The 12,856-nt window shown below is 41.9% G+C and overlaps 1 protein-coding gene across 1 annotated transcript in view; it reads left to right on the top strand.

Moving 5' to 3' along the window:
- LOC310899785 (uncharacterized protein) overlaps positions 1-12,856 on the top strand; it is an 83,052-nt gene that overhangs the window by 14,532 nt on the left and 55,664 nt on the right. The window contains exon 2 of the mRNA XM_083836687.1: positions 11,889-12,023. Within this exon, the coding sequence (XP_083692813.1) occupies positions 11,889-12,023 (135 nt within the window). The remainder of the gene's footprint in view (positions 1-11,888; positions 12,024-12,856) is intronic.

The raw sequence follows: 12,856 nt of genomic DNA, 5'->3' as shown, positions 1-12,856 counted from the left end.
GAGACCCAGTAGTCACCGAAGTGCTTAATTCCTTTTTGATCCCTTTTTACATTTTGGCCTCCACCATGTGCTGTGGCAGTGACTTCCAGTGTTGTATTTGCACCCTGGGTGGGAAGGCGTCTCCTTTTGGTTTTCTGAGCCTGGTCTGCCTGCTCCCTCAGCTGCCATGGGATGGGTGAGAGTGAATGGCCATTCCCACAAGGTGCTATGGACCCAGGGGCTTCTCATGTATACCTTCTGCCTCCTGCCAGCTAAATACCCAGCAGATCCTGGGACATCTCAGAGCCTTGGGGTGCTCCTTTCCAAGGAAGAGGCACCTTGTCCCCCATGGGCTCAGCTAGAGACGTTTGTGCTGGGGAATATTTCTCTCTGCTTTGCACCCTGTCCTCCAAAGCAGTAGGTTTGACTTCCTTTTCTCCTTGGCCTTGCTAAAGATCTGAGCTTTTACTCTTTACTTTCTCTGTAGCATTTGTAATTTTAAACACTTCTACCACATTTCCTTGCTGTCTTCATACCTAGTACACCTTGTCATTTCTTTTCAGTCAAGGCACCTTTCCCACTAACTGCTTCCATGTATGAAAGTTTATTACACCCTTGTTTTTTACTGCTCTCTGTGGGCTTTTCTCCAATACCCTTGTTGGCTTTCCCTTCTGTAGTTCTGCCACATCGTGTTAGAAACTGGGCAACAAGAACAGCACAAGGATTCACAAGAAGGGGTCACCATACATGTACACAGCAGTGCAGCAAGTAGTGTGGATTCTGTGAATCCCAGAACTGATACTTTCAGAGGACAAACTGCAATGAGTCCAGGATCTCTTTCGTAAATATTTTTTGTTTAGGAAAAGGAAACAGCTCCAGGACAACTCATTGTGGGCACTTTCTTTCCAATTGAGAAATGAAAAATGGTTCTATTGTTTTCACAAGAATGAAACTACGGCCACATTGGATCAGACCAGAATTGTATCTTGCCCAAATTCAAGTCTCTCTGAGAGCAGCTTGTCTTGAATGCTAATGGAAGGAACCAGGTTATACACTGTGATATTTTCTGTATATACTTTCTACATTATGCCAACCTGTGGCTTGGGAACTTCTTGTCCAGGAAGCTGCATCTCTATTTTTGGTCCTTAGGGGACCTTTCCTCTCCTCATTTTCTCATGGAATTTTGAATGCCTTTTATTTCAGCCATTTATTAACCTGCAAGAGTAACCTACTGTTATCCTGGAAGAGCCTAGGTCTGGAGCTCCTGGTTTCTGACCCTCTATGGAAAATCCTGGCTCATTCATATGATAGCCAAGATAGCTATTGGCATGATTTCACTGAAAAATATCCTTTCCTTATATGCTCTCCTTGTCCATTTGTCTGTCCATGTCAGAACCCCAAGAGTACTGCAGCTTGTGAAAGCCCTCCAACCTGGCTTGAAGCTAGCTGCCTCAGAGCACCTGGAGACCATGGCAAGGTGCACAGCTCTTGTTGGGGTTATTCAGCCTTCTGCTGCCATGGCTGCACTGTTATCAGTACCCAGCAAGCCAGATGAAAGCTAGTTCAGCTGTCTGCTCAAGTTGCAGTCACACCTCCAGGCTGCAGTATAGACACCCCCTCTGTCTGAGAGTGTTACGCCACATGAGTTCTTCCAGTTATAATAAATTTACAGTGAAATATTAAACACTGGCGTATACAATTTTTTTGGCAAAAAGAAGCAAAAGTTGGAATCTGAATTTAAAACTGTAATGCAACAAGTGAGCATGCAGGATTTATGGGCTTAACAAACACACACAACTTTTGAGACATGTCTAGCAGACATCATGCTTTTAAAATGTCACAGTTCATGTAGCTGTCACTTCAAACACTAAGGAAACTGGCACTCCCAAAGTGCTAGTAAGCTCTGGCTGGACAGTAACAAGACTCAGAGGTCTAAAATTAAAAACTGTACAAGAAAACTTATAACTTCTTAGAGACCTTATTCTGAATATTTTATACAACACTCCAGTTCGCAAAGAAATGGTTGTCTGATTAGCTAAATAGAAATGAGATGTTTCTACCACACCTTTGGTATAGGAAACAGTGCTGTTTGTAATGGAGCAGCTTCCGTGGGGAACGTTATGAGCCCTGCTGATTGAAGAATGTCTTCTCCTGTGAGGTTTGCTGGCCTTTCTCTGGCAGATGTCTAATCAGTGATGTTGACGTGTTTTACACAGTGGCCCATCACATGGCCTATCTGAACGTCACTGATGAATAGGATGTATTCTAGTTCTGCAGCTATCAAAAGCCTCATTTCAGTTCACAAGTCAGATAATTTTTCTTTCTGTTACAGCATTTTAGTAATGTCAGCTTGGAAATCTCATTGCAGCCTGTTTCGGCAAACGAGGTACACTGACCTAATTGAGACCTCTAATATAAACAGACAAAACTCCCTGGGTTTTGAGACCTGTTGCCCTTCTCCTCCTAACAGCAGCAGACAGACACGCCTATGGAAGCAGCTTTCTCCTGCTGAAATGCACCAAATCTTTTGATAAATGAACCTTCTTCTTCTGGTGCTCCAGAAAGTTAAAATAAATATCAGAACACAGAATACAAGAACGTGTATTATGAAATCCAAGCAGACTTCACCCTTCGAAGAAACACATTTATGTTAGGTCTTCAGGAACTTAAAAATACAAATTTTCTGGTGGACTGAGACAGGAGAACTCTGGAGTGAATTTATTCTCTGCTAACAGGATATTCTGCTGATGCACAGCATTAAATAATCATAGATCAGATGTCTTAAATGTTATTTTCCATATACTTAGGTGTAGTTTTACAACCAGCCAGCTACTCTTCATCATCCCAGAGACCTGCTCCTTGTGCTGGATTTTTCTGACCTTCCCTTAGGATTAGTTTTCAGCCAGATCAACTCCCTCGTCCAATTGACCTCAGCCTCCGAAGTACCGCTGTGAACACAGGTACACGTGTCTGATGAAGGAAGGAACATCTCATGTACTTTCAGCTGCAGGCTCATTAACCTTTTTTAACCTCTGATGCTGTTCCTTGAGCTGTTGGACACTAATTAGTGTAATAAGTACCCAGTTGCGCTGAATTCCTTGTTTCCCTTGATGGCTTCTGTCGTGCTTCCAAGCCAAAGGTGTCTGTTGGATATGGTGGGGCTTTGCGTTTTGGCTTAAATAAAGCACAGAACAGAAACACTGTAAAGTCTCATCTGTATATCCGGAAGCATACTCTAAGAACAGTTTTGTTTGTAGTTTCCATTTCTAAGAAGGGTTGGTTTTGTGAGGCAAGTGGAAATAAAACAGTAAGGAAAAGAAATACTCCTCCCTATGGGGATGAACAAGAAAAATAGGGAAGGCCATTAAAATCCTAGGACTAAAAAAAAAAAGACCAGAAAATAAACAATTCCTGCTTTGTCATCAGGGACATAGGAAAAAATTATATTGTCTCTAACTTTGGGTAAAATTCATTTTTCTGTCTCCCCTTAAAAGACTGAAGACAGCAACAAGAATTACAATACCAGTGCACTTCTCAGCTTTACTGATCTCCATTCTTTCCTCTACCAAATTACCAGACTTCTCAAACAAACAAACAAAAAAACAAACAGAAAAACAACAAAAAACAAAACAAAACAAAACAATAACAAAAAAACAACAAAAAAAACCACCAGCTTTTAGTTCATGAAAAGTTCAAAGATTGCAAGCTTGTACATTGAAGGACTAGAACAGAATTTTTAATTAAATTCCAGGCTTGTTATCTAATTATTGTCACGACAGACAATTTTGCTTTGGAGATATTTTACTTTAGGAAGGATTACAGTGATAACACACACCACAAAACTAATTAGACCAAAAAGAAACTTCTTCAAGAAAGTCAGGAAAAGAAGAATCTTCTGTCTCTAGGTTATCAGATCCCTTTTGCTCAATGTTTGTGACAGGCACACGGTGGGATATAGTGAAGTATTGTACTACTTGAACAATACTAGAAAAATATTTATAAAAAAAATGCTTTCATAGATTTTTTTTTCTCATTTAGGTGGGCAAGGCTCCTTGCTCATGACTGTAGCTGTAGGGTTGAACACAACCCCAGCTGAACTCAAGGATTTTCTTTTCCTGAGGCACTTACCAGGAGAGCCCATCACAAGCTTTTTATCATCTTTCCAGTATTTAGGACCACTTTTCTCAGACCAAGTCCCACAGCTGGATTCTTGGGAACACAGCTGCTACAGACATGAATTCTCCACATAAGACCACGTGTCCCGCATGTCCCCTTCCCAGTGCATGTGTATCACAAGAGTCCTGCTTCTAGCCGTGCTGATTAGGTGTGTGGCTAGAGCCGACCGGCTAGTTGGGATGATTTCTTTAATTACTCCACTGGGAAGATTAAACTATTTCCCTAGCTGTATCCAGTGAGCTAGCCATGTATTTGACACCCTCTATTTACAAGGAGATGACAAGGCAAAACATTTGGTATTGGGTGTAATGGACGGATGGATTATGCAGAAATTTGGAGGTGGAGTAAGCAATATATTTAAGAGAGGTACAAATTTGTAGATCGAAACCCTTGGCTTAAAAGTTTATGAAAGATCTGAGCCCTTTCATTCCTGTCCTGCCCTAGACACCAACACAACAGTGAAATGAAAAAACAGCTCATCAAGAGCACTTTGGGCTCCTGGAGAACCTTCCCACAGTGCAAAAGGGTTTCTAAACTGGCCTGAGGAAAAAGGGAAACCTGGGAGGAGCAGATGATCCCATAGTTGCTGTTGGCCACTGTGGTGTCAGGGGCAGTTTCTGGAAGATCTGAATTCTCTCCTGACAAGCCTGTGGGATCTCTGGTGGCTTGGCTGCTGAGTAGGTCAGGTTAGGTGTCTGCACCAGCATCTCCCAGCACTGCCAGGAAGCCCCACTGTTGGTGGGGCAGCGTGGTGAGGGCAGGCTGTATAGGGACAGCCCCTCCTGGGACGCCACCCAGCTCACACGGTGTCTGGGCAGTCCTGGTGAGGGACATTCACGCACATTTAGTATCTCACTAGCCTTGTATGACTTTCAGGACTAGCAAGTTATGAGTGAGAGGAAATATTTTTCAAAGTGTGAAAAAGCCATTTAAAGGTAGGCACAGCAGCTCTGGATTTTTACACTGCTTCTATCAAATGTTCCTCCTGATCCCAGGAGTCATCTTTGGTTTCTCTGGTTTGTCCATTACGCTCTTGGTGAGCCCTTTAGCAGCCCACAGGCTGTCTAGGAAGGCTCAGCCCTGCTTCACAGGGTGCAGAGGCTGCAGGCCCTGCCCGATGTGCTGCTGATATCAACACAGAAAGCTGCCTGGACTGTCTTGAGTTGTAAAGCTTGCTCATAATAAAGACAGATTTATGGATGGGGATGCTTGTGTGGTGTATTGGTAATAGCTTTCTCCTTGTAGAAATGTATATTCAAAAAGATAGAGAAATGTTGAGCTGTCAAAAAAGTGATTGAAGCAGCTACCTATTATCTTTCAGAGGAAAAAAAAGTGTTCATTTGTCACTGACCATCTTCTCTTGATGTGGTTATCCCCAATTAGGCTAAAAGTGCCAGAATTACAATATAGTGTCTGCCAATTTAGCTTTACAATGGCTTGATAATTATAGAGCAGGAAAATAGTATGTCTGGAAGGGTGTTAACTGAGGAGCAAGGGAACGTGTAACTAAACTTGACAACGATATAGAAAGGCAAGAAAAAGACACTACTGGATAATAGCGTTATGGTGTGCAGGAGTTATTTACATGCAACCAGAGCTTGTCACAAATAATGAGAATTAGATAAAAGCCCCTGGCCCTGCATGCTACACTCGCCATGGATCCTCTTGGCCTCAAAAATGTAAGCATGGGAGTTTAATCTACTTTCTGTGTCACACAATGCAGAAAATCAAAAACTAAGACTTCTGGCTGGGCCTAAAGCATGGTCATGGCATCAGTCTCCAACTACCAGCTCTCCAGGCAAGTTCCTTTTCAGAGGTAAATCAGTTCAAGAGAAAAGTGGGAAGGGGAATATGGGATAGAAGTGGGGTTTTTTTTGTTTTGTTTTTTTCTTTTTTAGAAACCATAGAGTTTGGGGGGGTGGGAAGAACTCCCAGGAGTTGTAAAGACTCATGTTAAAATCCACAAAAGTTAACAACACTAGACGGTATTGTGGCATTCCCTTCATCATCAAAGAGTAATTACAGAAAGATTAGCCAAAACTTCTACTGACTTCTATGGATTTCACTAGAGACCTTCCTAACTTCAGCCTGGTCTACTTGTTCTCTGAAGTATTTAACTTTGCTCTGAACAAATGCAAGCTTTCTCTGCTTTGGCCTGTCTTGACCTGAAGTTATGGTTAGCGCAACTCTAATAATTATTGGAGAAGTAGATTAGCACAGATACAATACTATGCTAATACGACCCCATTGGTTTTAGCCTGCTCTAAGCATGTGCAGAGTGAGCTGGAGTTTGCCTGGCGAACACTGTGTAAATGTTCTTTCCCCTGAATTAAAAGGGAGGTTTGTACAGCATCCAGCAGAATGTCCTGCTCTGTGACAAGGTCTTTTATCTGTGCTGAAAAATAAACAAGGATTGTATCCATAGCTAATAAATATCTTCAAGATTTGGCCCATAGAAATGATAAATGGGATAGGTCTGTCAGATTATGAGGTGTACCTACGATTTCTCAATTTTTTTTCTAACTGTGGCTGTACATTAATGGAGACACTATGCCAAAAACTACCCGGTATCGTGATATTCACTACATTGCATAATACCCCATTTTGTGGGCAGGAAGAAAAATAAAAAGAAAAAAGTAAAACTAAACAAACAATATTCCTTCTCCTCCGAATCAAGAAACGTACATTTTTAGCTGTCATGGTGACAAAGAAAGCTCAAAAACTGGAAGCGAGCTCACTATTCAGGACTGGAGAGCAGGAGAGCTGGCAGCAGTTGCCCTGTGCTTTTAAGTAAATCGATCTTACAGGTAATTTTTAAGTCATTGTTCTGATTTAGAGGGGCTGCACTGCTGCTGTTGCACAGAGAGGATGAATCCCATTGCCTGTTGCCCTCTTTCTGGAATCACATTGCCTCCCTGTGGTTTTCCATCAAACACTTTGACGTGAGAAAAGTGATGTTTCACATTTTGTTTCTTTCTTTTAATGCAACATAACAACCGTGAGAAAGGGAGGAAGGCAGCTTGAGTCTGCAGCCAGCAGATGCCCCCTGGGTGGCCAGTGGCCCGTGCCATGCAGTCTGGGTGGGTTCTCACCTGCAGAGGGGTCAGTACCATCCTGTGTTGCATAGTGGAATTGTAAACACTGTGTGAGAAATGATCTCCTGCTCTCCTAAAGAACCATTTTCCTGTTGAGTAAGTTTCATGCTTGGAGTGTTCAGGAAAATTGCAGTTATCCAATTCGCCCCATTAAGAACCATTCTCCATCCAAGCCATCAATGCTCAGTATGTAACTGAGGCTGCTGCTTGCATTGCTGGTGAAGCACTCACTGTAAATGTATGCGGTAATGTTGCAGCAGAACGGCTGTCCATATCAGTAAAGTTCAGCCTAGCCAGTATCTTCTTCATCTCCCCCATGTCATACAGTTACTGCCCTCAGGTATGCTGCCAAGGCTGTAGGTATGGTTGCTTCAGGCTTCAGCAGGGTTAGCTGGAGTGCATGAGAGCAAAGTTGGAACATTAATTTTCATCCAGTGTGTGTACAAATACACACAGCCTACCCCAGCTGTGCAATGTTGGGCATCTTCCAATCTTCCCTTCTGGTCACGTTTCACATCTCTACCTAGGGAGATGTAAATATTTCCGAATCTGACTCTGGGTGACTAAGGTGCCTCCATGCCATCTATTTGTTCTGAAACAAGATATATTCCTCCCAGCTTCTCCATGCTGAGGTAACACAGCCTGGTCCCATGCCACCCCACAAAGACACCTCTCCAGTACTTCACAAGGTTCGTGGGTCCTTCTCATCTGCTCTTTCTCCCATTCTCTCTGTCTTTGCTGTTGTTTCTTTGTCCCACGCCTGCCTGACCAAGGGCTGAGGGATGCCTGTCTGCCTCCTGGTGCTGGTGGGGCACCTCTTGCCACATGATTGTTCGTAGGAGAACTTGATCACCCTATGGCAATGCATTTTTTTCCTAGCAGTTTCATGTCATTGTAAACCATGTAAGAAAAGCAGCACATCCAGGGCTGAAAAAAGTGTTCTGAGGTAGCTGCAGGCCTAGATAAGCCCAGGTTTCAGAGGTTTCAGGGTTTCACTTTTGTTGCCTCCTGGTGATTCAGCCAGCAATAAGACTTTTTCAAGTCCTGTGCTTCAAGACACACTTGCCCTCCTTCATATCCTTCAGAAAATGGCTATATTATACATTAAAATGGCATCTCGTTAAATGGATCTCAGCTGTAAAATCTTCCTGGCTTGGCATCTTGCTCCTAAGACTGACCTCTTCCTTCCCTCCTCACTTGAACTGCCATGATTTGGGAGAGTCAGTCACCTGGGCACATTTAAAAATCCCCTTAGGAGCCTGTCTACTTCTCCAGAAATGTAAATACTTATGAAACTCTGGCCTGTTGGCACCTTAGCAAGTTTCATCTCTCCATATTTGATCTGTTTCCAGGAGCATCCAGAGCTGGCAAGCAGAGAAGTAGGTGGTATCCCTGCAGATTCTCTAATCAGATAAACTAGTTACCAAACCTTATGAATAATTAAGAGAAAATTAACAACATAATAGTACGGCTTCTTTACAGCTTCTTAATGGTTTCCTTTCATTTCTATTCACTTGGAAAGAACCCTACTAAATGGCAAAAATGAATACATATAGAGTCATCGGGCCAAATGCTTTCCTGATGATTGGCCAATGGGGTTGCTCTTGGGACGAATTCAGCTCAGTGGGTTTAGGTATGTCTCTGTTTTCCATGTGAAAGGACTCACAGCTGATAGGAAGCATACCTTGGCACATTCCCACAGTCCATGAAAAGAACCCGTGTTTCATGTCTTTTAAATCTGAAGATGTGCTGTGTTTCATATTTCACATCACATAACCCTTGGAAAACTATTTCAGCCTACTTAAGTCCTTCATGATGCAATCGGCACAAGGAAGTGAAAATAGGTGGCCTTTTAGGGATTTTTGCATCTTCAGGGATGCCCCAGTGGAGTAGAGCTGGGGCAGAGGGATAAATGCCCCCTTCCTGCTCTTGCACAAAGAGGTGTAACATGAAGAGATGTGAAAGAGGATTTGGGACCAAAGCATCTGACCCTCTCCTTTGTCCATTACCTCCCTGGGGAAGGAAGCGTAGGAGCCATGGATGTGGTTTTCCTTTGGGTTAAGCACACCAGAGAAAAATGGTCTGCAGGCACCTTTCTGTTTCCTCCCTATCACACCCCTCTCTGTTGTGGTGAGCCCAGCGTGTCAGATCCCCAGGATCTGTCCCCAAATATTTAGCTCATTTTGTACATATTGCCTTCAAGTAATCATACACCACTGAGTCATACATCATGGGATTAACAATCCTACACATGGTATAAACAGAACCTAAATAAAATCCCAGAAAAAGGATATTGCCTTTTAAATAAGTCCTGACAGCTGTGGAAAATATTATGCCCCAATACAACCCTCCCATACGACATACATTAATACGAAGAGAACCCCAAACTGTTCCTCTGGATATTTTGTAAGGTTTTATTTTATTATGGATTGGACATATTGAAGTAAGACTATAATCTTATTGTGCTCTGACCTGTGTTTTTACTGCGCTGTATAAACAGCAGTTACTATGTTAGATGGAGAAATGTTTACAGAAAGAAGAAATAAAAACAAACGGATTTATTGTGTTGCAGAAATCTGAAACAGGGCCGAAAGGCTGCCCATGTGTTTTGTGCTCATAAGACCTTTTCCTGATGGAAACAGACAGCTTAGACATGACAGAAGCACAGAGGTCCTGCACTATCAAAAATAAAATGTAATATCCGCACTGCAGTGACTCTCTCCAGCCAGCCTTGCCTACAATCAAAGCCCTTGATACGTCTTTGCTGTTGTCTGTTCACATATAGCAGGGTTGGGATCTAATTTTTTTAATAGATTTTGAGATTGTTTTTAAGTGCTAGTGAAAAGTGCCAGATTGACAGCTCTGGAGTCTGGAGTCTCTTTTTAACCGCAGAAAGAGTACAGCACGGGAAATGGCAAAACAAACTTCCTTCCCCAGCCCTGCTCCCAAACCCCATCAGTGCAGGGGAGGAGGGAAGCACGGCGCATTGTCCTTCCCCACTGGAAACACCCCGAGCTGCAGCCACTGCCCCCTTCAGCGTCGGCGCAAGAAGTCGCCCGGGGCACCCATAAAGCCGGTCCAGGTGAGCAAAGCACCGGAGAGAACCTCTCTCTCCTCCTCTCTCCAAAAAGCCAACTTCTTCTTAGGGTGAAGATTGTTAGAGAAAACTGGACTTTTTCACATTTCCTGATTTGGCTTCTTTTTTCTGTTGACATTTTTATTGACAAGTGTTATCAAGATCAATGCCAATATGATTCGCTTCTATTTTCCATTTTTCCAAATGCTGTGTTTTTGGCAGACAAGAATGCTAATAAACATGTCAGTTATATCCTTGATAAGAACAGTGATTAGAAACATCATATACAAAACTTTTAGTGATAAAACACAGAAATGAAAAACTGGCCTATTTTCAACTCCACAAAGTGGAAACAATTTTGAAATTTTTTAGGATTTTTCTGTTTCGCATTTCAACCAGCCTTGTGATCCTCCAAGTCAAATCTCCAAAGGCTGCTCAAAAAGGAAGAAAGAGCCTCTTAAAATGAAATCCTGGCCCCACTAAAGTCATCTGCAAAGCTCCAGTTGAATTCAACCCATCTAGAATTTCACCCCTTATTTGTATACTGAACAAATCTGATCTGGAGTCGGTAACACATAATAAACATGGGACCCTAGGATGCCATTTTTAGTCACTTTTCAGGGGAGAACTGTGCTTTAATTTATTTTGTCAACTGTTTCCACTTAGGTTTTGCCTATTAATGCTGCTGTTACCCACTGCACAGCGAGGTTATACCTCCTGTAAGTTCTTCTTCTCCCTTAATAGTTGTGGTACTTTTGCAAATATTGCTCTGCTTAATATGTGATTTCAGAATAATGAATGCTTGTCAAACTGATTTTTTTTGCTGTCTTAAAATGGGTGGATGTGTTAAGCAATTTGTGCTAAGAAACAGGCATGATATGACTTAAAAATGACAGTGGGACCACTGAACGGGCCGAATTATCTAGAGCATCTTTCCAATAATCAGATGTCAGCTATTTGGCTGTTAAAAGGATGTTTCAGAATTCATGATACTTCAAATGAGTTCTGTCCCTTTCAAACCCCCATAGTGCAATGTCTGTGTATACATGAAAAATGATTTTCTGAGATTAACTGTATATCAGATAAAACCGTGAAAAATTCTGACAGCCACCAAGCAGAATAAGGAGGGTGACACACATCCTTTCACCTTCACAGAAGAGGAAATCATAGTCCAAGTGGTATTCTTAGTAACACTAACAATAATCAGTAACATTAAATAAACAGGGATGTAAGGGGATTATCCTGAAATAAGAATTAGTCAAAAAGAAAAACACAAACACACACACACAAAACAACAACAGAAAAAACAAACAAACAAAAAAGCACAGAAAACACCTGGAGAAGAATGTTTCCTGATTTTTTTCTCTATTTTTTTTTCCCTCTTTTAGCAGTGGACAGTATACATATCTTCTCATTATGAAGAGCTCCTTGGGAAGCTAAAGATGGATGTTCTGAAAAATGACAAATAATGCTTTTTGTGTGGGAAATTATGCTATGCAATAAATACAACAAACAGCTCTAACAAAATTAGCTTTTCTAAAGCTCAAACCATTCATTTTAAGGTCTAATCCCTTGGATGGTTCCAGGGCTGGGACAAGTACTGGCTCATCCTGGCATGCTCCAGCTCCATCAATCCTTCCAGCAGTATGCAGCTCCAACATCTTCCCCTATAGGGCTGTGAGCTGTCAGGCTTTCAGGTAATGGCAGTTTTACATAAGGAAACGTTGTCACTAACTCACATTAAAAGTTGGCAAGATTAGATGTCAAGAAATGATCACACTGATATAGAATCCCAGATTTTGGAGGAAAGAAAGAAAGGATTTTTTTCTCATATATAAGGAGATGTAGAGGTGGATGTAGATATAGGTGTAGGTGTAGATGTATAAAAATGGCTATTTGAAGTTGTTTACAAATTGGGAAATCAGTAAGAAGATGCCTAACTCAATGAATGCAGGTGATGGTAGGTAAATAAATATTAATTGCACAGCTTTGTTAATTTTTTGCCTTCTGTGCTCAAGGAAAAATGGTCTGGGAAGAAACTCCAGAAGTTAACTATTCTGTCTCAACAGAGGAGGGATCAGCTTTATTGTGTGGAGTCTAATCTACATCTTCTGAGCTTGGTGAGGTGTTTGACATGATCAGAAGTGAGAGATCTGTACCGATTGCCATCTGCGTTGCTTTCAGACAGTAGAACTTGTGTTATTATGATATAGGCTGGAGCTGCCTCAACACAGAGTGGAGAGTGCTTTACATCACTTCTTATCACTCCATTGGAATACCATAGCTAGAAATGAAGTGTGGGCTGATAAGAGCTTCAAAACTTTTTTAGAGTAAAAAACTGAAAGAAATGTAACCTATTTATTTTGTCACACAGAAACTGGGACCATGGTTCCAGGTGACATAGGAGCCACTCCAACAGCTCACTGCTGCACAAAGGGATGCCCCAGCTTCATGCTATGGTCTCCAAGGGCCACCTACATATTCAATATCCTTCATGGGGAGGAGATTTTGGATATCAGATAGCTCTCAA

The sequence above is a fragment of the Anser anser genome, assembly GCF_964211835.1.
Source record: "Anser anser genome assembly, chromosome: 5".
Taxonomy (NCBI): Eukaryota; Metazoa; Chordata; class Aves; order Anseriformes; family Anatidae; genus Anser; species Anser anser.
This window is presented reverse-complemented; position numbering and strand designations above follow the sequence as displayed.